At 39.7% G+C, this 24,935-nt stretch overlaps 1 protein-coding gene across 6 annotated transcripts in view; it reads right to left on the bottom strand.

The window, feature by feature from the left end:
- The window catches only part of carmil3 (capping protein regulator and myosin 1 linker 3), a 147,982-nt gene that overhangs the window by 30,861 nt on the left and 92,186 nt on the right, over positions 1-24,935 (bottom strand). For all 6 annotated transcript variants that reach the window (XM_079651797.1, XM_079651796.1, XM_079651798.1 and 3 more), the window contains 7 exons: positions 24,312-24,388; positions 17,264-17,368; positions 13,138-13,207; positions 12,949-13,030; positions 9,141-9,237; positions 8,995-9,049; positions 6,142-6,314 (listed from right to left, as the gene is read on the bottom strand). In XM_079651797.1, coding sequence (XP_079507923.1) covers positions 6,142-6,314; positions 8,995-9,049; positions 9,141-9,237; positions 12,949-13,030; positions 13,138-13,207; positions 17,264-17,368; positions 24,312-24,388 — 659 coding nt within the window. The remainder of the gene's footprint in view (positions 1-6,141; positions 6,315-8,994; positions 9,050-9,140; positions 9,238-12,948; positions 13,031-13,137; positions 13,208-17,263; positions 17,369-24,311; positions 24,389-24,935) is intronic.

The following is a 24,935-nucleotide window of genomic DNA, read 5'->3' on the forward strand; positions in this document are numbered from 1 at the left end:
GGCGCAGCGCCGCTGTTGAAATATGCGCGCCGCTGCTAGGGGGCGCCCATTATTTACTTTTTTTATTTTTATTAAAATAATTATTTTATTTTTTTATTTTTGATTGTTTGTTATGTGGATTTTTTGTATTTGTGTTACTGTATGTTCAATAAAGGTGTATTTTTGCTAAATCTTGAGACATTGCCACTGTATGTACTAGACAGGGCCGATTTTTTCGCCGGGGGCCCCAGATCTGGGGGGCGCTGCGCTGGTAGCTCTTGGAGGGAAAAAACATTTTTGACCGTTGGTGCTCATCCAAATATTCGGCCTTGATGTAACAACATTCATAATTAAGTAAATGTAACACCCTTTTCACCCCGGTTACACTTTTCACTTGCCCTGTACGATGGGCGCTGTAAGTGATCAAAGTGGGGGATGCCCATTAGAATCCGGTGCTAGCAGCGCTAACGGATATAAGAAGTAGATGTTTCTACAACCAGGGTGGAGGAGAGCTCTCCTGTCAGACTGAGAAGCTCAGTGAGATAAAGGACTGAGTGTTTTAGATAGTTCACTTTAGTCTAAGTTATCTCAGTGGGTCTCAAACGTTTTGGCCACAAATTATGTAAACACATATTTTCAAGGCACTCCTTTATAATTATTAGGATAAATAAAAACAGGTTTGAAATCATTCCAACGTATACTATAGGACAGTAATCCAAAAATATCGTTTAAAGTTGGAGAGATACAAAAATATGCATAAATAAATAAATAAATGTTAACTAGGTAAAATAAGATATGAAAATAAAATAAGTTACATGTATTTGTTATTGGCTATGGTAGGTTATTGGTTGTGTTCACATACTTATTTGATTATTCAAATGTAAACCAATCTTTTTCATATGGGTGTTTTAGAGTTGTACCCCCTAGATCCGGGGCCTCATGTATAACGCCGTGCGTAGGATTGACGTGGGAAGGTTGCTTACGTAGTAGAAATCCGAAAAATAGGTCCATAAATTTTCCGCCACTAGATTCACCAAACATTGCGTACCAGCGAGGAAAGTGCGTATGGCACTTCCTACGCCTGTTTCCCTTTATAAATCAGAACCGACTCGAAACTGGGTGCAGCTTTTGCGGGCTTCACGTAACGCCCATGTTTGCCTATAAATAGTCAAAGAAACGCCCATTCATTCATTCATTCATTTTGACTGACTGCATGGAGAAGATCGCAGGAAATGATGACAGCTAAAAAAGACATCTCACACCGTGTCAGATTTTGGTTATTTTGGGGAGGTCGAGATAAATCATATTGTTTGGTGGATGCAGTTTGAACCAGAGTAGCAGCATGGAGGTCGGATCGTCACCAACATAAATAAATAAGTGGTCAGAAAAAGGTTAATGACAAAAAAAATACACATAGCCTTCCTCAGGCAGTGTGTTTGTACTGGGGACAGGAGACCCCCCCTTGATGAGAAACTGTAAGAAATGATCGGGGGATCCCTCCGGAGTGGAGTCATGACGACTGGATCTGAATTATGTTTTTGTATTTTGCGGTTTGTGTCCCAGCTGTCGATCAGCTGTGCGCAGCGTCTCCACTGCAGCCTGTGCATCTCACCCCGCCCCCCCCCACTGCAGCAACTCTATATCCACCAGTTAAAGGAAATACAACTAATGTGTTGTGTTATATTAGCTGTACAATTTACCACATATGGTGCTCTTAGTTTCCGTACCTCCTGTGTTTTACGAGCGACTTATCAAGCATTGGCAAACGGCATAAAAAACGATTAAACATGTATTAAACATAAAACCATGCTCGTATACAACCTATAGAAAGTCTATAAACGGCATCAGTTTAGAGGTAATTCTGTCCTCCTGCTTACCGCATCATTTATGAGAAAACATTTTATAACATTAACACAACATATTTGAGGTGGTTTTAAATAACATATCCGTATTTATTTATTTCTCCCAGTTATGTTTTTGTGTGCACTGAAGAGTCTCAAACAGGCGTTTGTTAAATCATTTTAAGATTGGCTTTGATCAATGTTTGAAAATGAATTCTTCATATATGATAAATGAGAGGTAACATTTTATTTATGGTATTATTTCCACATATTTCTCTCCATTCTTCCTTCTGCCAACGGTGTCACAGTTTCTCATCTCTCCCATTGTTGTGCTTAGTGCGTACGCATGGGTTAGAGTTTGCGTGGAGGACCGCATGTTTTCCCGTCAAGTTAGTATTTTATAAATCGCAAACATTGCGTAGAAACTGCCGTACGCCATGTTTTGAGCGTATATCCATTTATAAATGAGGCCCCAGGTCTCTAGTAATTGTGTGCTCAAAGTGCACCAGATTGAAGCACTTTACTTTAAAATGTTCAAAACAATTATATAATATAACAATAACTTTCTGTTTTTGTAGTGTATTTATCTTTTGTAGAGATTTTTCATTTATTCTTTATATATAAAATCTCGCCTAAGGCAGCAAATTGTCTAGAACCGGCCCTGGTACTAGGCCTCAAGACCCTTTCTTGTGCTGACACATAGAAACAAATTGGCGGGGCGCACTTCGCACGTGCACACACTAAAAAATGTGTACACACACACACACACACACACACACACACACACACACACACACACACACACACACACACACACACACACACACACACACACACACACACACACACACACACACACACACACACACACACACACACACACACACACACACACACACACACACACACACACACACACACACACACACACACACACACACACACACACACACACACACACACACACACACACACACAGGATTAACAAGACGAGTCCGTATCCCGACATTAAGAATGCATGGTGCAGCTAATGAGCTTCTGTTATTCCACGGTGCAGATCCTCCACCTACACTTGGCTCTGTCTAACTCCTGTTTTTAATATATCACTCATTTCTCAGCCCGATTCCTTTCAACCATCTTCCTCCTCCTTCCCTCGACTCCCTCTGCCCCAGAAACTCAAATCAGCTAAAGTCAAATCTGACTCCTTAGGTGGTCTCTTTCTCCTCCTAACTTTCTCCATCTGTAGTTCATATCAAAACCGTTTCCTCCACCCAAATGCTTCCATCCGACCCCCTGTAGCGCTACTGTCCTCCTTTCCCTTTCACTCAGAGTTTCCATCTGTTCCTTTCGTTCCAAAACACACCAAAAAACACTCGTCTGCCCTCAGTCTTTTTCATTTCTGATGAAATACATGGTATGCCTGAAGGCTATTTCCCTAGCTATACCTCCACCTTCTCTGTCTCACCTTCTTACAGATTCAGAAATGCGTTATTCGTCCCACAGCAGGGAATTTTACAGTGTTCCAGCAAAGTAGCCGTTAGGGCTGTACCAAATACCATTTTTCGGGCTCCAGATATTCGGCCCCCGCGAGGGGGGGTTAGAGTAATCAGCAGCGAACCGCTGCAACACGTGTATTTCGGTTTATTCACGGCATTCATTGTGTTATTCTACAGTATTGTTGTTTTATAGTTATTTGTTAATGTAACCCAATTTCTGTTCTTTGAAATTGAAAAGGATATTGCATTGTGCTTGTTACTTTCGTTGCAGTTGTATATGTGTTAAGTGTAATTTGGCTTGGCATCCTATTTTGTATGGACATGCTTTTATTTTGAAGGAGAGTTACCGCTGTTGACAGGAAGTTGTTGTTGCCATGGAAACAATGTGACAGAGATTAAAGGAGAAAAAGTAATATCTACATTATAAAGACGGAGAAAGTAAACGATAACGTTAAGTGTTACCACCCCCGAAGAGGCACAAGCTCTTACGTTGATATTGGAGTTTTCAATAAATTCAATTAGGCAGCCGCGCTGCACTCTGGCTGCCAATAAAAACGGGGGAAAAAAACCGAATATCGAAATTGAAACCCGTTGTTGTGATCATTTTGACCCCACGGGGTGAGATCTTCCGTGGAGCCCCAGATCGAGGGAGATTATCAGTGGTCTTGTATGTCTTCCATTTTCTAATAATTGCTCCCACAGTTGATTTATTCACACAAAGCTGCTTACCTATTGCAGATTCAGTCTTCCCAGCCTGGTGCAGGTCTACAATTTTGTTTCTGGTGTCCTTTGACAGCTCTTTGGTCTTGGCCATAGTGGAGTTTGGAGTGTGACTGTTTGAGGTTGTGGACAGGTGTCTTTTATACTGATAACGAGTTCAAACAGGTGCCATTAATACAGTTAACAAGTGGAGGACAGAGGAGGCTCTTAAAGAAGAAGTTACAGGTCTGTGAGAGCCAGAAATCTTGTTTGTTTGTAGGTGACCAAACACTTATTTACCACCATCATTTGCAAATAAATTCTTTAAAAATCAGACAATGTGATTTTCGGGCACCTAGTTAGGATGCCACCTGGGCGCCTCCCTAGGGAGGTGTTCCAGGCACGTCCAGCTGGGAAGAGACCAAGGGGTAGACCTAGAACCAGATGGAGGGATTATATCTCTTCGCTGGCCTGGGAGCGCCTTGGGATCCCCCAGTCAGAGCTGGTTGATGTGGCCAGGGAAAAGAAAGTTTGGGGCTCTCTGCTGGAACTGCTACCTCCGCGACCCGAACACGGATAAGCGGGAGAAGATGGATGGATGGATGGATGGATGGACAATGTGATTTTCTGGATTTTTTTTCTTCTCATTTTGTCTCTCATAGTTCAGGTATACCTAGGAGGAAAATTACAGGCCTCTCTCATCTTTTTAAGTGGGAGAACTTGCACAATTGGTGGCTGACTAAATACTTTTTTGCCCCACTGTATGTACTTGTTCTGTTTTTGTTTAATTTTTTTTATTATTATTACAATATTTTTCTTTATGTTATTTAAAGTCTAGCATGGACAAACCAAGCAAAAAATATATATATAAAAAAAGAAGAAGTTTACAAACAGTGAATTAGCAGCCAGTTTTAAAGGTGGGGTAGGTAAGTTTGAGAAACCGGCTCGAGATACACTTTGTTATATTCCATGGAATGCTCTTAACATCACGGTAGCAATGAATATCTTTAGTGCTTTGACAAAAAATCCATAAAAAAATGTCATCTGTGGAAGCCGTGGCGCTGTAAAAAGCACGACCAATCGTCTGAGCCGGCCGGGCTAAAATGACTGGATGGCCTACCTGCCTGTCAGCCTTCCATCTGTGCACAAACTTATCTCGTGCCCTCATTGGTCATGTGCACGTTCATGTGTGTTGGAGGAGGGGCTCTGTAAGGAAGTGGCAGATTTTTTCCCGGCTGTGTATTTTCAAATTCTTGCGCACTCAAGCTGGTTTCTCCAAAATTACCTACCCCACCTTTAACATTTCTATTTCATCCTCTTTCTCTGAAGCACTACATTGAACACAGTGTATCGTCTCAAAGCAACCTCAGAATATCCTCTCCTCAAACCGTACCTACATTTCCCTGAAACCTTTTTCCTTCATCTGCCCTCTAACCAGGAAATAGGACTGTTGAACTCCTGAGCTGTACCCTCCCCAACATAAGTCTATAGTACATACATATGTCTGTCCCTATTGTTACTCAAAGTGAACTTCTTCCCCACCCTTTGCAGTCAATATGTTGATCTATCCTTGGGCAACATACTTAACTTGCATCATCGCATCACTTTCACAATTGTATGCCTTTTTCCTTTTATATCTTAAGTATTTTTTAGCTTGCAGGAGCCCTGGCACGATATTCATTGCCAATAACTAAACTGTAGCTTTTATGCAAATGAAAATCAAGCCTTCTTTGAACCTCTTTTCTTTATGCCTTTGCTCTTTTGTGATAGATGTGCTCTGCAGGGAATTCACTCCTTCATTCGTCTTTGTTTTGAAGAGGCCATACTATGTTTTTTGATTTGTTCCCCTTTCTTGTAGTGTGTTATATATGTTTCTCTGCAGGTTAATGGTGGGTGTTACCTTGGTTGGTTATAGGCTAATGGTTACACAACCAAAAAAACAACATCACAAAGTGGCCAAAATCTGATCGGCTCATTTTCAGACATGTGATAAATAGATCAGGACAAAAAGAGAAAGAATCTTTTTTCCAAAAACGTTCAGAATCTCTTTACACACATGTTTATGTAGAAAAGACATGAAAAAGTGGATTTTGCATAATAGGTGACCTTTAGCATTCAACACACACCTGAGCGTTGTGTTGATCTGCAGGGCTTTGCTGAGCATCTTGGCCCCGGAGTCCTCCAGCAGGTTTCCGCTCAGGTCGACCTTCCGTAGGCAGGCATTGGAGCCCAGGGCGTTGACCATCACTGTGCCCCGCTGACGGAGCCTCGAGTCGGCCAGGGAGAGGGAGTGCAGGGCCTGAGGAGCCAAGATGAGAGGATGGGAGATGAATGTGAATTGATGTTTCAAGACGTGACATTAAGCGACGAAAACAATTTAACCCGACATGTATTCAAGGTAGATTATAGATAGCGCTTTCAGTTTCAAAACATTTGTGAAGGGGTCCTTGTTTTAATGATCTCTTCTAAACCTTTCATCCACGCTTTCTTTCATTGATTTTATAAAAATCAATAAAACAAGAACCTGTATGAAAATCTGAGTTTTTTAAAAACACAATTTTTCGGCTCTAATACAATTGCATTTGAATAATTTATTGTTGTTTTATTTGCTTAGAGAACCCGTTGCATAATAATCATCTGTATATTTGGACTTTTTTCCCCATTCAGGCCTGTGGGGAGATCATGAGTTTGGTCGTGTGTCTGCGTGCTCGTTTCTTACAGCAACTGATCGAGTCTATTACGGGACCTCAGCAGAATATTTGTAGCTTTTTTAAACACTATGCAACTAGAACTCTAGGGGTTGTGATCACTTATAACTTTTGGAAATGTATTATGTTTAATATTATCATATTCTTTACTGTCATTGACTGCTGACTATTTGAGTTTCATCTACTTTCTGCTTTCTATTAGCTGTACTTTCTGATTTCGGTTGTCTTTCGATTAACTGTGGTTAACCAGTTTATAAGGTGTTTGTTTGTTCAGCTTGTGTGTCTCGTTTGATTGAGCCAGGCCTAATCTTACATGCATACACACATTTATATAGGCTGTTTTGCACGACGTTTTGTTTAGTGTTAGAGAACTAGTGCAGTGAGGTTTTTGTTGTTTGGCTTGTTTAATTAGTATTTACAACACAGCTCCTTTTGTTGTATTAATTTTTTTTTAAACAGCACCCACCAGGCTCTCGTTCTTTTGTTTATTAGAAGCACATTTGTTTATTACCTTTTAGTTTGAGTTGTTAATAAATAACTTTAATTTCACCAAGAACAACTGGTGTTTGTGTTCATTCCCTTTCGCTTTTAACGTGTCGGGCCTTTACGGCCCGTCCACACGGCGGCGTGCGTTGACGTTTCAACGCTTCTGCCCATTCACTTTGAACGGGGTGACATCACGCTTTGCCGAACTGCATTGTGGGAGCGTTGCTTCGCTTTGCTCGCGTTGCTCGCTTCAAAAGTTGAGCAATGTTCAACTTTTGAAGCATCGGCAGAAGCGTCAGCCAATCAAATCATATGCCAGTAAAAGCTCTAGCCAATCAAACCACTGCTTGTGTATCCGGGGTGGGAGATTCATGTGATTGGTTTCTGGTCGAGTTTCAGACACGCCCGCCGGCAAGCTTCAACGCACACCGCCGTGTTACTCTTACATTTTGAGATGCTTTAATGTTTGTCGGCTCTGTTGTGATTGGTCAACCACAAGCGCCAGTGTTACGTAGTCATGTCATCATGTTAGGGAAGTTAACAAAGGAGTCCAATGGAGGCGTTTCATGCAGGTGGGGGAGTGTGTGGAGATAAACTCTCTGGAGGGATCTTTTGGATTTGAGCCTTTGCAGACTATTTACATGCACACAAACCTATATGACACATTACAGGAAAGGGAAAACCCCAAAAGCATAAAAGGGCCCCTTTAATAGGTAAGATTTAGAGATGCTAGGTAGTAGATTTTGTGGGATTACAACAGGCTAACCGTCAGCCTCTGATTACATTTTCTTTGTTGCTAAACTAAGCCAAAGGATTAGAATGGGGCGCTACAACCAAAGCTTTGTCACACTTTAAGATGCTGCTGTATGACTTGTCATTATTTGCTGGTTGAGCTAACTCACAGACTGACTGATCTCTAATAAACTCGGGTTGCACTCAGTCAGAACCTTCACTTCCAGGCGCCTGTTACTGCTCTCGCAGACATGCATCAAAGCCTAACTCAGTGCGAGAGCTTCATTGTGAGCTATCACCATCAACAGTGCTAAATAATTGAGTAAGCTACTTGTCATGCTGGATCTGCAGAGCGGAGAGCAGAGGGAGCCATACGTACACACCGAGACCTAATGAATCATCTGCAGAAGCCCAGAGACAACATGACTAGAGAGCATGTTCAGACCCTTTGTGTGTGGCAGGTAGAGACTGGGCCTCAATGACCGAGATGCAACAGAAGTCATTACCGAGTGTGGATTTCAGACTGTCCTCCCTCACAGCATCAGTCCATATGCTGGCACTTCACTTTTTATGTTTAAATATATATATGGTCAAATAATTTACAACATACAGCTGAATCTCATTAAATAAGAATATTGTGGACAAGTTAATTAACTTAAAAAGGTGTTTGCTTATCTTTAATGTATATTTTAACATTAAATTATAATGTGTTTATTATATTTTATTCATCTTTTTATGTATAATATGTTTTATTCGATCTTGACTGGAATTTATTTTTATTAAATGTTTTATCTTCATTGCATTTGTTTCCTTTAAATTATTATGTGTATATAATATGGTAATCCTTTATTCTATCTTTATTGGACTTCTTTACTTTCCATTTTCCCTTTATTGGACATTCTTACTTCTAAGGATAATTAAAGAGTTTTTGATTGAACCCAATCAATTTGATTCTAAAATGCACATGAATGAGGACAAACATTTGAACTGTGATTTTAGAGTGTGTGTGGCACGTGTAGGCGGAGATTTGATGTATAATCCAATCCAACTCACACACTCTTCCTCTTGCACCAAATGAACCAGTTTCTGCAGAATTTCCTCCAGCACCCTGAGGAGGCAGAGAGAAGAGGAGAGACATTCATCATGGGCGTAATGTCTCCGCTACCATCTGTGCTGCTGGTTCCCCGCCTGCTCCGTACCTGCCCTTGATGTTGAAGTTCTTCCCCAGCATCAGGTGTTTGAGGGACGGGTGCCTGGAGAACGCTGGGATGACAGCCAGCAAGTCAGCATCTAAACCTGAACACACAACAAAACACACATAAGTGACTTCAATAAGGATTACATGTGTACAGGTGCCAAAGAGAACAGGGTGTACGAGAGTTCATCTTTTATAAAAACAAACTTTCGTATCAAACTGAAACCTTTCTGGGCCGTCACACTCTGCCACATTTGGGGCTTTTAAGGCTCAGTTTTTCATCTCCTGTTCTGCTTTGGAGCGAAAAATCACACTGCCCACTGAAATTCCAAAATACTCCTAATTAACTGCCCCGCTCCCACCCACTCACATCTTTCAAAAAAAGCTCAAGGATGGAGGATGCTGCCAAGGGGAAGCGGTTACCATGGCAAGATATGACAGTGACAAAGCGTTAAATGCCTCATTCGGAAAGCGAAAAATATCCACGGTTAAATAAACCTACATGCCTCCGGTGTGAAGTGAGTTTCTTCACGTGTCAATGACAGGAAGCTATGACACCACAGAGGAGGAGAAGTGGAGAGGGCTGCGCCAGAGACATATTCATTCAGATGAATTAGGTAAAGGGAATTTCATCATCATTCTACGTCCAACTAGCACACTCATCCTTGAATAATACAACCCATTTTTACATTAATTTGTAGACTCTTTTGTGTTCTTTGATTAAACAAGCTCCTTTTGTGAGAAGGGCTGAATTTAGCGAACAATGTCTTAGTTGGTATTGTACTTTAAAGGGGAATGTTCCATAACATATGTGCTAATTATGAAATTGGCAAAAGACGTCAAGAGCTGCGGGAGAAACGTTTTTCTTGCTTAGGAAGTAAAATCTTTTATATTCCTATTTGTATTTTGTGCCTCTACTGTGACATTGTGGGTCTTGTGTCTCTCTAAAACATCTACTAAAACATCTGCCGTCACTTAGTGTACATTTCTGAGATCGCCTTTTCTTAATTTCTTATGAACTCTCGCTCACATCCATCCTTAACTTCATAACGTTTTTAAAGAACATTGAAGGAAAATAATTTAGGGAATGACATAGGACTAATTTGTTTGACTATTAAACTGCTGACTGTGTCTTTGCTTACTTTGAACAGTTGGAAATCCAGCCTTGAATATATAAAAAACAAACCTCGCTATCTTATGAATTAGTGCATCATTGTTTTACAGAGCAGTGGCTTAGTTTAAGACACAATAACATCAGGTGATTGGCATCAGCAGCTTCATTCAACTCTCACAATCATTGTTTCCTTCAACATCCACCAATCCTATTCATACAGCTCTGACACTTCTTCCTCTGCTGGGACACTAATGTTAACACTGTTTGCTGCCGCAGCACCCCCCACCCCCCCTGACCTCCTGCTAATGTGATGAGCTTTTAGTACTGTCAATTCAACTAAGCTATAATGTTCATGTGTGTTTATCAAAGCATTACCATTCCCAGCATAATCCCTATTGCTGCACACATCTCCTCTGCTTATTCAAAAAGAGGAGCCTTTCCAGACAAATAGAACTGTAGAAGAAGCTATACGTCATACTTCCCTTGGCACACGTATACATAAGTGTCATAATGGTAAATGGACTGCATTTATATAGCGCCTGTTTTGATTTTACGACATATACAAGTCAGCATTCACCCGTTCATAGACTGCCATACAAAGTGCAACCTGCTTATAGAAACTAACATCAAGTAGGCATTCAGTATCATGCCCAAGGACACATCAACATGTTGACTGCAGGAGTTAGCGAACAAACAACAGACATTCCAATTGGAGGAAAACCATCATCTTCCAGAGCAACAGCCACCGCATAAAACTGATGTTGTAAAAACATTGTACCAATTAATTTGAAAACTTAAGAGCTCTTAACGTTCTCAAAACCAATAGTGACTCACATGTAGAGCCTCCTTTAACAAGGTACTTCAACTGTTTAGTCATTCACTTCAACAATGTTGGGGTATGCAAACAGACATCCTGACTTGTAGTCTCTAGATAGACCCTCCAGAAAAACGCAATTCTGCGATCGCAGAATTTACCGCATAATCAGCAAAATGGCGCAGATTTTTTAAAAGGCCACATATTTATCAAAAGGCCGAATAATCCCCGCATTTTTCCACACAAAGTTGAGGGGAAAAAAAGTTAACTCATCTTGACGTGACGTCATCAGCTCGCACATCACAGAATGTAAACAACACTGTATGGAGTGAACGTGTGGAGCTCACACGATAGAGAAAATACCAAGATGAAAAAATCTAATCCATCTCATTTACCGACAAACATTTCTACTAAAGACCGGGCAAAAAGTGGGGGGAAACTATTCTGCACCCCGTGCAACTGTGTGTTGGAGCATAAGAGAAAATCGACGGTGACGACCCACTTTGATTCATTCAAACATTCGAAAATGCTTTCTGCTGCTGCGGACAAGAAAGCCAAACAACTCACGTTCACCGAGGCATCAACCTCCAAAACCCTTTCGAGGGCTATAAGAAACCAAGTGAGTAGCCTACAAGATTGAAGCTGGTCAGATAACGAACGAGTAAATGAAAACAGAATGAGGCGGAGAAGTGTGTGGGGGGGGGGGGATGTGTGTGTGTGAGATTCAAATAGCCCAATTGCTTTTACAATAAATAAACATTGAATGTGTTTAATTGAATAGTAAAGGGGTTTAACGTTAGTGGCAGGTTGTGTGTGAGAGAGAATAAATAAGACTGCCCAATATTTTAAAAAACTGTTATTCTTTTTTCCCGCATATTTAGCATATTTCACAACTTTCCCCATATTTCGCAACTTCCCGCAATTTCACCGCATAAAATCACATAAAATAATCAAGGATTTTAGCCCGCATAATCTAGGAATTTAGACCGCGTTTTTCTGAAGGGTCTATCTAGAATGGCACAAGCTCTAAAGCTTTACGCTGGTTCGTCTATTTCCAAAAAATGCAATTAAATAAAGTTGTTTTAAGCTTTTTAAACTAAACTTTTGAGCTTTTTAAATATATGTTCCAATAACTAAGGTGTTTCAGTTAGCGAGAGGGTTCATCCAAATGCTGAGCAAGACGTCTTTAAAGTGACCAGAAGTAACCTTTAACTTTCATGAACTGAAAACTCACTTTGAATTAGGCATAAATCTTTAAAATGTTCCGAACGGCATTGTTTCACTGAAATAGCCTCAAAATCACAAACTGCCATTAAGAGTCACATTCTTAAAAAAGATTTACTAAAAGAAAGTACTGGTTAACGTTTTAAAAAGACCAAAATCAGACTGTGGTAGCGAGCTGTCAATCTCGTCGTAGGACCATTATTTACTTAATGAACATCATCCTGTATTCAAGAATAATAAGATAAAATATATGTACTTTTTTGATCCCAATTTGGGAATGTTTTGCGTTGCAGCAGCTTAAAAGACAAGGCATTGGACATAAGATAAATTAAGAGTAGAAATAAAAAATTCTAAAATGTAAACATCTCAAAATAGAAAATATGAGGTTATAAGTCAATTAAGAATGGGTTAATTCTGTCATAGACTTCTATACAATCAGTTAATTTAGCAATGAAATCACCCCCTGCTGGCTATTCAATAGAATGCATGTTTAAGGCAGTAGACATTATACATTTTGACACTTAATTGACAATGTTAGTTCTAAATAAGAGCATGTCGTAGTACGCCATAGGTTGACAGGATCATTCAAAATGCCTATAACATACTACAACAGAACATCTAAGTCTATCCCTGGTAGGTGTGTGCAGGAGTGTCTCTTACCATTATCAGAGATGTCTAAAGTCCCCACGCACGCAACGCGAGGAAACAGCTCTTGTATAACGCCAGCACCTGCTGACCTTAACTGTGGGAGGGAAGCGGAGAGGAGTGAGATGAGATGGGATCGCCACGGGCGTCCATCCATGGAGAAGATGAGTTTATAAACCTGGAGCGCAGACCAACAGAGCATACCTCACAGCTGCTGATGTCCAGGTGTAAGTCAATGATATGAGGGTTATTGGACAGACCTAGAAACAGAGCCCTGAAGAGAAAAAACAGGCAGAGAGAGAGAAAAAACAGGAGGGGGGAGGAGATAGAGGGAGGATGGGTAATTGGAAAGGAAAAGAGAGGAGAGAACAGAAGGATGGGGGAAATAGGAAAGAAAACAGGCATTTAATGGAAAGAAGAAAAAGCAACCGAAAAAACAGAGAAAGAAAAACCCACATGAATCCAATTGCTTTGTTTCCTCCCTCTAAAAACCTGAGACAGATCATACGGTCCGCTCCCTACCTCCCCGTTGGTTCTCCTCTGCACACCTAAAAAGTTCTACAGACGTCTTAAAAGATTCCCAGAAAAGTATCTTTAAAAAGAAGAGTCATTGCACCCGACCTCTGCATCGGAAATCAAGTTAAAAAACAAACCTTCAGTATTTATTCGGGACAAGTAGCCAATTGTTGCACACAGGCCCAGCTGGATAATTAAAGGAAAAAAGGCATTTGCACATCAAGGCTCTGCTGGAGGTTGCTTCTTGTTCTGAGGATACATTTAAAGAGTTCTGTAACATTGGGAGGTAATGAGGAAAAGTATGGAGTCCGCTCTGTCCATTTTGGCTGAGATCCATGATGCAGTACACAGGCTTCTCTATTGTTGGCGGTTGGCTTTGTTTACAGCGCTATTGATCGTGTTTTTTGGCTAAGAGAAGCGACAACAGCGGGCTACACACCTACTACAGAAACTGTAGTAAAGCAATATTCCTTCTAGTCTCGTTGGGAAACGTTCTTTGTTGTTTCTCCGCTATCTTTGAGATGCTTCAGATCTTCTGGAAGGATATAGAGTCCTGCACAGAGACACGTCTGTAAGGTGGATTCCGGCCAATACGGGGAGTTCAATCTGCCTCCTCCGATTGAAGGCCAGTCCAACAACATAATAGAAAATGGCTCCATTGTCGAAGAGCAATCTAATGCGTGCCTTGATGATTAATCCCCATTGAACCTACTACAAACTACACTCCATATGGTATGAGCTCTTTAAGAGTCCAAGCCTCACATAGCAAAATATTGTATTTTTAAAAGTGCTTTGCTGAAGGTTGAATATAGAATATAAAAGGACTTAAGTGTCCAATTCAACTTAAGCACCCTAAAGCATCACGGGTGGAGTCAAATTTAGTACGATTGGCCCCAGTATCTTGTTCAGATTCATAAATGGTGGCTGACACAGAGAGGTGGAATCAGCCGGGAAAAGGGTGTACAGATAGAAATAACAGGCAACATGAAGGTCTATATAAACCACTAACATCATGAACCTTCTTTGTAGCTAAATATAGACTGTGTAATTTTTGTTAGATTAAATTCACCATTGGTCTCTAGATGTATGTTTGCATAGAGCTTCTGGACTGCAATCTGAGGAGGAACGTGGGCTCCAATATTCAAATGAAGGTCTCCTACACCTCCATATTGGCTCATTCACAATGTTCTATAAGCTAATTATATGGATGTACTCATACTGGGACATTTGCGATAGAAAGGCTGGGAGAAGTTTTTGTTCAATAAAGAATTAATTTTTTAGCATTATAGTACCATTAGGACTTTGAAACCTCTATCATATATTGCACTTTTATTGCACAGTAATCTGACAGTAATTATAGTCTTTAATCACAATAGTTGGTCATGTCTTTTCCAAGTGAAGGCTCAACTGGGTAAGAAAGCTTTAATAGGTTTTGCGCTACTCCGGTCCAATAGTTATTTATGCTTAGGAAGATTCCTAACAGAGTGAAATGACCCGGAAGTTTGAAATGGCAGCCATTATAGGAGCTGGTTAGGTTGTCTAAATGCTACGGAAAGGTGCTTCAATGCTCCCCTCCTTGTATCCTTTAGTATAGGGAACACTGGACAATCCCAGGGTTCATACACTCTTTCACCAATAATTTTCAATGACTTTTCAATGACCTTAACCTAACTTTCCATGACCAAAGAAATTACTCTTTCTCAGCGGTACCACTGAAAATGGTTTATTTTAACATGGAACAGGAAAATAAGGTCTGCATATGGAACATGTTGTGCCTATCTAAAACAAATCAAATAGTAGGCTTACTAGCTCCTACACGCTAAAGCCACTAAAATCTCTCACCAGCAAAACACCTCGTCAGTTAAATGCCATTTTACGTTTCACTATACAGTATGTATTATTGTTATAGTATTACTATTTTGGCGATTAGATAAAATATAAATTATATTTGATGCAACTTTAGTTACATTTCTATGACTTTTCCAAAAAAAAAAATTGTTCCATAACTTTTCCAGGGCCTGGAATTGGCAATTTGAATTTCCATGACTTTTCCAGGTTGTTAATGACTGTAGGAACCCTGCAATCCGTTATGAATGGAAAGGAGATAATGCCGCTCCACAGTTCCTTTTGAGAGCATCAATTAAATGTGCCGTCACTGTTTAATGTGCTAAATGGAATGTTTTGATACATTGAAAAGGGACAGGTTTGAGTTTTTCACTGTTGCCTTTATATTAAGTTATACATAAAGTTGTTTTTCGGTAAGTGCAGTTATATTTTCTTTCCTAAAACCTAATGAGATCTCCATTTCATCTTTCTTTGACCTTATGACCTTTTCCATTGAGGTCGGTGAAAAGAGGTTAGGAAGAGATCTAGAATGAATTCAATATGTGCTGGTCTGTTTGACGTGTAAATTACATCTTGGCTTAAATTGGTGTTTATCTTTCTAGCTCAGCATGTACACCCTGTTCAGAGAGGGGAAAGTAATAGTTTGCCAATTGGCTGTCACAGAAGATAATACACAAGGGAAAGCTGATCACCATCAAAGGAATATTCATTATATAATCACAGTCCCACAACAAACACAGCTGCAAATACTGCTTAAGGATTTGGTTACCAAATTAATCATTATTGGGCATCAACTAATTAGGGAAGTTAACCAAGGTCAATGAGACTTATCAATCCAACTTTTTGTCCCAAATATACTTTTTGAGACTGATTTTTGGGGGAACAACTGAATGTTTTTTCTTTAATACCCAAATCAGCTTTTATTCTATTGTTGAGCTCTGCACAAAACAAATTCTATGTCTCTATAATCTATTTTGCAATTCATTGCCTAGGGAGCTGTTAAAGACGTCATACTCTAAACCCTAACCTGATGACATCACACATTTGAGCTTTAGAGCTCTAGTTTTGGGGAACTGAGAGAGAGTTTATCTTAATATTTTCAAATGTCTAAGACCATTGGAATACCTTGTTTTAATTGTTTTAATGCACGTACTTCCCCTTTAGGATATTTGCAGATACAACCGACCAATCCGATAACACTTCTCCGCTTTTTCCCAAAGTGAAAGTCTAAATGAGTGGAACTCAAGCTATTTTACAAATACAGATTTGGATACAGCATGTTCGATTATGAAATGTCTAATTGTTATTTAACGTCCAAAACCTCCGTAAACTACACATTATATGATGTTATCTGTTGCCATCTAAGCCAATAGATATCAATTACAACATACGCAGTTTCCCATTTCCTCTGTACTGCTGGGTTCTTTAAACCAGAACATTCATACCTTTATATGTGTCCACTTAACATTCTGCTTGCATTTTCAGATGTGGCTTTGGTATATTTATGACAGTCACTGAAGTTTTTTTTCTCCCACTTGTGAATCTGGAGGGTTTATTTTTCACAGGTCACTTCTTCTGTCAAACCAGCCATTCCTTAAAAAAATAAATAACTGAGTATCTTGACAGCGCATTTTTGCTTTGATGTGCTTATCGGACTGAATTGTTTATCTTTGAATATTTTATTTATATTTATATTTCTCAGAGAGATGGATTTTTCAAAGTAGCATCGGCCATCTGCATCTCATCACTCCCCAAAGTTGTTAGGATGATAACATCTTTAATATACCATGGCTGCATTTACATAGGACTTCTATATATTTTCGGAGTATAATCTGAATATAATCTCGACGTAAATAAAACACAAATGTTGCACACCTCCAAGAGTACTGTAAGGTGTACTGTAGAGATCCATTTGCTGTTCAAAAACAGTTTTTTCCTTGAAAACCCTTTTTCTCTGACAGAGACTCACCTCAGCATATCAGGAGGGACTTTCACCGAGGCCAGGCTGACATGGGTCAGGCTGAATGCGGAGCTGAAGAACTGGCGGAATGTTGGCAGAGAATCTCTCGCTTTCCTGGGAAATAGAAAAGAAAGGAAAAACAGCAGAGACAGAGGGTCAGCACAATAGACAGAGCACAGATGCTGGACGGACAGAAAACAAAAGGAAGGTGAACAAATGATGATTATGAATTGTATAGCATTTGCGGCATAGCCCAATCTCCTGGATGGCGAAGTCCATAAAATGTATTTGGTTAAATATCCTGAGAGTTAACGAAAATAAGGGGAGTCTACCTTTTAAGATAGTGGTAAATATATAGCCGTTTTCAGGTTGATTCAAATTTGAGAAAGCAGCAAAAAACAGTGAAGAAAAACAAAAGAAAGATTTCCAAAGAGCAGAGACAGAGGGTGAGCATAATAGATGGAGCACAATCAGACCGAAAGGCTGACGGAAACCAAAAGGAAGGTGAGCAAATGACGAGATAAGAAGCCGTTGGTGACGGGGAGGCGGATGACGGGCGAAGTCGATATGCTGATAGAGAGTGACAGGAAGTTTGCAGCAGACAAGTGGAGAGCTGACAGAGAAGAAACGGAACAACGGGAGTGAGGGAAAGAGAAGAAGACAGACACTGGCTGTGACATTTATTATATCACACAGACTCGGAAAAGGTGAAGTTGACGTTAATTACCGGCCCCGGTTAAAAAGGTAACATTGACCAATTATCCTACCATCTGCTGGAAACATATTGCATCAGCCCGTCATCAGAGGAAGGGCAGTGTGGGTGTACGTAAAACATCCCTCAAAGACCTTTCAAATAAAAGGGACTATCATCTGCATACAGAGGATGCATGCGGTACGCTGGTTCGAATCTCTATGAAGAACTTGTCAAAGCAATCTGCCCCCACTGCACAAATCAAACCCAGTAGGGGAGGATAAGGAGGGGGTCCGGGAACAGCGGGAGAAAATTATGAGGAGCATTGGAGGAGAGGGGAAAATTAGGTTCGTTTTCAGGAACATATAACCTGCTACCCATTTTCAGGCACAATGTGTTATTTACTTGCAGATGGCTTTTTTTGGTTTAGTTTTACGGCTACATTTTTTCACCATCATCCTAATCAACGAGCGCCGTTTCCGTGACGAGGCACTTTAGCTAACACGACTCATAATTTTAGTTGTTCATTAGCCACAATGCAAAAAGTCACTCTTATAGGAGAGGGAACCAATTATGTTCTTCTAGATAATTAATCTTTCCATTTTCCCTGGTAGACATTTGAACTCATCATTGCAGGGAGAGCACAGCAGGTGTTACTAATTTGGTTAACGAGGGCTCAGATCCATATATGGACTGCAGTCATTAATGTTATTAACTACAGCTGTGTCTTTTGGTGTCACGCATCAAAATGACTGCATGCAACATGTTTCCTTCACTTTGTTGTACTTCTTTTCTTGTGCTACAGAATCAATTAGCGCCAGATGGTTGAGGGAATCTTTTTTTTTGCTTTCATAATAAAGTCACTCATCATAGCGTTATCAAGTCATACAAAATAACAGCCCTGCCATGAGCTACATGCTATCATCAGCATGCTCACACTCAATGACATATGGGTATTACTGACACTAGAAGGTATATCGTCTCCCATATGTTCACTTTTCTGATTGTCCATGTTAGCAGTTGTGAAAAAGAACTCAACACAAAGTACAACAGCATCTGATGGGAATGTTTTTCGTCTGTTTTTAACTTAATATGGCATAAAAAGTAATGGACTAAGTTATATTGGAGAGTGAAAATGTACATTGTGTTGGCCATGAATGTCTGCACAAAATTCAACATCAATTATGCTTCAAATGTTTTATCAAGATAAATTGTTAACAAAAGTCAGAATTGTATTTGAAATACTGTACACTTTTTTCAGTTGGTATGTCAGTCCAAAACTCAAAGATATTTACTTTTTATTACAATTATTTGAATGTATTACATTCAAACAGAGAATAGCAGCGAAACTTACATTAAAGGAGCCTGAAAACAGCATTTGTTCTCATTTTCACATTCAACTAAATTGATTATGAAAATAGCTTTATTTTCCTTTTTTTGTTAACAAAATTACTTGTCATCTCATAGTTACAGTTCTACCGATAACCCGTCCAATAGAGGAGATATCAAGGTCTCGGTCAAGGTGATGGATCAACTGCTGACACTTCAAAAACACTATAAACTACTAGCATTATTTTAGTGTGGGAAAAACTGCAAATTCGCTGATTCATGTAATTGTTGTCAAAATACACATGTGCATTACAATAAAAAAAAAAAGGTAAACATTTTTGGTTGTATAGATTTTTAAATATATGCTTCAGATAATTTACTTGTTTTCCCAATCAATTGATCATTTCAGCAGTTGTAAGAGCACTTCAAATTTCACTGAAAGCTGGACTCATTTTTTTCTAACAACATCGACCTCTGTTCATGCATTTAAACTTCCACTAATACTTTGAATATGCTTCAACTTTAAATGACACTTGGTCTTCTTAATATTAACTGACACATTAACGAATTTAATTACTCCTTTAATAACTACTTGTGCTAATTAAAATATCACATCTCATCAAAACCTTGAATTTTTTTTTTAAATATATATTTTTTAATAGAAGATTGTTTTAGGTTAGTTTTCCTTTTGCTCTTAGGAAATTGTTTTAATTTAATTTCAGATTACGGAAACTGCTCTTCAATGATTATTTCTGTTCTCTTTTTATCGTTTCACTTAACGAGAAAGCTGCTCTACTTATGCAAATTAACCTGCCTTTAGCATCACGTTAAACCTTTATCTAAACCTTTAGGACTTCATAAGTAAAAAGCTGCTCTGCTTTCCCCTGTGATAACGGAGCAAACTTTGTCCCCATGTGTTTGGCACAGCTGTTTTAATTGCTATGGAGCGGTGATGTGACTGGCTGAGAATAAAATGAATAATCACTACACCCCAGCAATTTATATTCCGCTTCATCTAATGCCTTTGTGCATATTGCCCTGCCAGTGTAAGCCCTTACTGCCCTCGCTCACATGAACCAGTGATTTACACTGACTGGTGTGATTGCACCGTTAAAGACAAGCCCCTCAGAATTTGATTTAAGATCAGCTGAGTTGGCTTGTAAACCCACAAAGATACAGGCCACAATTAGCACTTGGTCGGTGTTAATTTGAATCCCTAACCACACACTTACAAGGTTAAAAAACCTTCTACTTCTTGAATAATATATATTTAATTTCCCAAATATTATGGAAATATGAAGTTGACCGTACGTGTAATGGAAATTCCATGTTATCCTAAGGTAATTCAACATTTGAGATACCAGATTTTTAAACGGTCTTCCACATATACAATTTTAGGCAATCTAATGGGTAGGGTTCAGTTTGAGGTCAGAGTAGATCATTACTTCGATGGGGGAAAAAACAAGAAACTGTCAAGAACATTTCAAAATAACTGATCAGTGCATGCAATATTGTTGAGTAAGCTTTTTTCCCCCTTTTTTTAAGCTTATTACTATTACTATTTTTTTAAGCTTATTACTTTTTTTAAGCTTATTACAATGACAATTATATGTTCTTTTATTCTGCAAAGAAACATTTCTATGATTTGGGTTTGTTGCATAGGGTGCACCTGGCATAGATGATGTTTTAGGAACTTGAAGACCTACTGTGCTCTGATGTCTGTTGCTGACTTCTGGGTGCCACTCTAAAGGAGGACGCCATATACGAGGCCTTCAGTAATATTAGTCTTACTATTCTGCTGGGAAACCTTGGGTCCTGCCTTTCATGTGGATGTTACTTTGACACGTACCACCTATCTCAACATTGTTGCAGACAAAGTACACTCCTTCATGGAGACGGTAATTTTGGCCACAAAAGGGGGTCCTACACAATATGATTGCTAATATGGAGTAATGCTGAATAATAAGTTGAGTAAGAGTGCTGAATAGCGTCAGTCAGTGTGTTTTGCAGGTTAGTAGCAATCACACTTTTTGAAATATTATGTTTTGTGCAAGTTTAAGTATGTAAATGAATGTTCATGCAGATGTTTCACTTATTAGACCTAGCAGACAGAAATCAGCCACGTTAGACTGATGTGCTTGTGTTTCTGAATTTTCTAAATGAATGTTTCATATTTGTGTCCAAATACGCCACACATACTTGCAAGTATTATAATATCCTTTCTCTAGACAGCAGTTGATTTTAAGTTGCAACTACAATCGATTATTTCATAATGCTCTGAAATGTTCCCCACACAGATGATAAAACGGAAGTGAGGAAACGAATAAAAGAACATTTTGGATAGATTAGGGGGAAAAGGGTAGAAGAATGTCAAGTTACGAAGGAGAAAGATGGGAAACGGTCATTAGAGAGTGAGTAATAGTGGAAGGCAATAAGAAGAATACATTAAGATGGGGCTGCTTTACAAGCCCCTGTCATTGCTACTGTGATAAACTCCCAGTGCGTGGAACAGCAGCTTTTCTTTGACCCATTTGTACCGATTAGCATACCGCCTGTCAGGACCGCGCTGATACAGAAAGGCTTCTGTCGCATGAGCAGATACTGTGTCACTGTCTCCCTCACAAAACACACTCCAGGGGGGCGTATCAGCAGCTTGTTACCCCATGTGTACATGTGTGTAACTGTATCTATATGAGCTGCTCATTGTGTCTCGTGTGTGTGTGTGTGTGTGCACGTAAAGGTTCTGAGGGAGTCGGTTGCATATGCATTAGCGGCAGCCGGGGGGTTCTTATCAGCTCCGTTCAGCTTTGTGGCTCCGTCAGACCTGAAGAACTGAGCATTTAATATCAGAGGCCCCATGACCGGCCAGTGGTGGGATGAACTATGAAGAGCGGGATGCATAATGGGGGAGGGAAGATTTGTGGAGAAAGAGGGAGGAGGGATGATAGATAGGAAAAAGAGGAGAAGGGAATATAAGTGGAAGATGAGGAGCTGAGAAAAAAAAAAGAAATGGAAAAAAGGGATTTAAAAAAAAAGTGCAGAAGATGGATGGAGTGAGGAGGTCTCCAGGAAAAGGCGAGTGGAATGCTGGGAAATTCAATCTCATAAGAAATGAGTTTTGTGTGGTCAAGAGCCCCAGCAAGACCCTGGATTCACAGAAGGGAAATGTAGCAGGGAAGATGAAAAAAAGGATGAGGTCCACCCCCACTTCAAATCACATGGACAGGTTCCTAAAGACATTTACAATTTTATTTAAATAATAACCCATGTCCATATATTTATTTGTGGGTAGTAGATGTAAACTATAGGGCTATCACTATGGGCATCAACGCTGTAAATATTGACAAATAAATCCAGCAAAATGGCAAAAAGATTGGCAGTTGCCTGGCTGGGTGTATAATTTCCGGCCTGACTTATTGTCTCGGTCCGGCCCTGGCTGTGCCTGTTCGCTCTGCCTTCACGTGAAGGGTCTGCTCACAAGCGACCAACAGAAAGGTTAATGTTGTTGTTGTTGTTGTTGCACGTCACCTCAACTTACCTTACGCCCCCCCCCCCACGTATATTTCAGATCTGTGGGAAACACTTGTTTCACATTTGGTTTTAATCTAGTTTGATATGATTTTTCAATGCTTATTTTTTGTCCCTTTGTAGTTTTAGTTGCTGCTCTCCTAAGGTATATTTAAATATTACCTCCCATTAGCAATACATTATTATTATTATTATTATTATTATTATTATTATTATTATTATTATTATTATTATTATATGTAGACCTTTAACTTATTTTTTATAATTTGTTTTCAAGATTGTTCCAGGTTTGTTCAAATTATTTGTAAGTATATTGTCTTAATCTAATTTCTGATATTTTGAAATGCTAACTTTTGGTCTGTTTTGCAGTTCAAACAAAACTGCTGCACTAATGTCAATTCAAATATCACCTGCCTTTAGTATCGCACTTGCATTATATCTCAACCTTTAAAAGGGGTTTGTGTTTGTATGTAGTGTCTCTACTGTGACATGTCTCCATGCTTCAATGTTCAAAAAGCTCTTTATTTTTCTCATACTGCCTGTGCTGCAGCACCTTCTATCCCCCTCTGTCTGAAAAAAGAGCCCAATCTGCTCTCATTGGTTAGGTGACCGGCTCTGTTGTGATATGATAGAAGCCTATCAAGTACAATGTGTTGGAGCACTAGCCAATAGAAGCGCAAGTGTAAGGTAGTGATGTCACAATGTCGCTGATGTATACAAAGGACTACATTTGAGGAGGGAACTTTGGGATTTTAGCCTTTGCAGACCATTTACATGCACAGAACCCCTATATAAAAACACATTATGGCAAAGGGAATACCCCAACGAGCAGAATAGGGCCTCTTTAATTTTACTTATCAGTTTTAACCTGGCAAGATTGTTACAAAAAATGTAAAAAGTAGAAGATGGACTGAAGAACACAGCAGATAGAAACGAAACAATTAGAGGGAGAAAGTGAGAGAAACATGCAGGCGTGGGTGCCTGGGGATTGGAACCATAATTCCCATCTAAAATTGGTCTCATTTTTCAACCGACTCCTTCCCCAGTAATTCTGTAATGTAATATGCTGAGCAGAGAATCTCCTGGGCACCTGGGGGACTCAACATGATGAGGCCCGACTGCCTGATAGCTAGGTAAACACAAACACACAAACACAATAAAAAAAGACAAAAGACTTGTGGGCACGCTAACAAGTGCTTGACAGATGGAAAACTTGTTAGCAAACAGAGACATGTGTACATTGAGAGACAGACGGGAACTCATTCTGCAGGCAAAGTGTATATGCAGCGAGTCGGAACAAGTTACGGGGGCGAGCCAAGCATGCACACTAATTACGTTAGCGAGGTCCAGGGCCAAATGCTAATCTGCGGCGGGAAATAAATGAGGATGCTTGTTCTGCTCCTGACTGGAATATCTCCAGAGCTGTTTGGCTGAGTCAGAAGGGAACTACATTTATTTAAAAAAAAAAACAACAACAACAAAAGGGTTTGCAATGGAGATGAGGCCCACCTGTGAGAGAAGGAGTTCTTGGAGAGGTTCAGGTAGGAGAGGTCAGCGCAACAGCCTCGCAGCAAGGCCCCAAACAACTGGCAAAGAAAACAGAAAGACAGAGTGATAAATGAGTTTTGTTCTCTACAGAGAGTGTTGTATAACAGTTTTGTTGGCTCTTGAACACAGCACAAACGAGTAGCTATAGCACAGATTAAATAAGACACAAATGCATTTCGAACACGCTAAAAAAAAGTGATGCCTCTGAACTGTATTTCTTCCTTGGCAGGAGCGTCTTCAATAAAAATGTCCCCTAATGTGTCACTGGTGCATTATAGATGGCATTAGATTATAGAATATTGTAGAAGCCTCTGCAGATTGGGGCAAGTAATAGAGCAGAACAAATGAGATGTTACATCTGGTCAAATCAGGACAAAGCCGTCTTGGCTATTTGTTTTAGGATTGATTTGATCCTTTTTGGGCCATATGGTAAGGGTTTATGGGAGATGATGCAACATTTCTCATTACGTTTCTACAATCACACGGACACAAGTATAATGAACATGTAGTTACTTGACAGTTGAGGAAGAAACAAGTGATGTGGAAGAAAACTTATTTCCGAAAAAACACAGTTCAAAACAACCA

Source organism: Notothenia rossii (genome assembly GCF_949606895.1).
Source record: "Notothenia rossii genome assembly, chromosome: 9".
Taxonomy (NCBI): domain Eukaryota; kingdom Metazoa; phylum Chordata; class Actinopteri; order Perciformes; family Nototheniidae; genus Notothenia; species Notothenia rossii.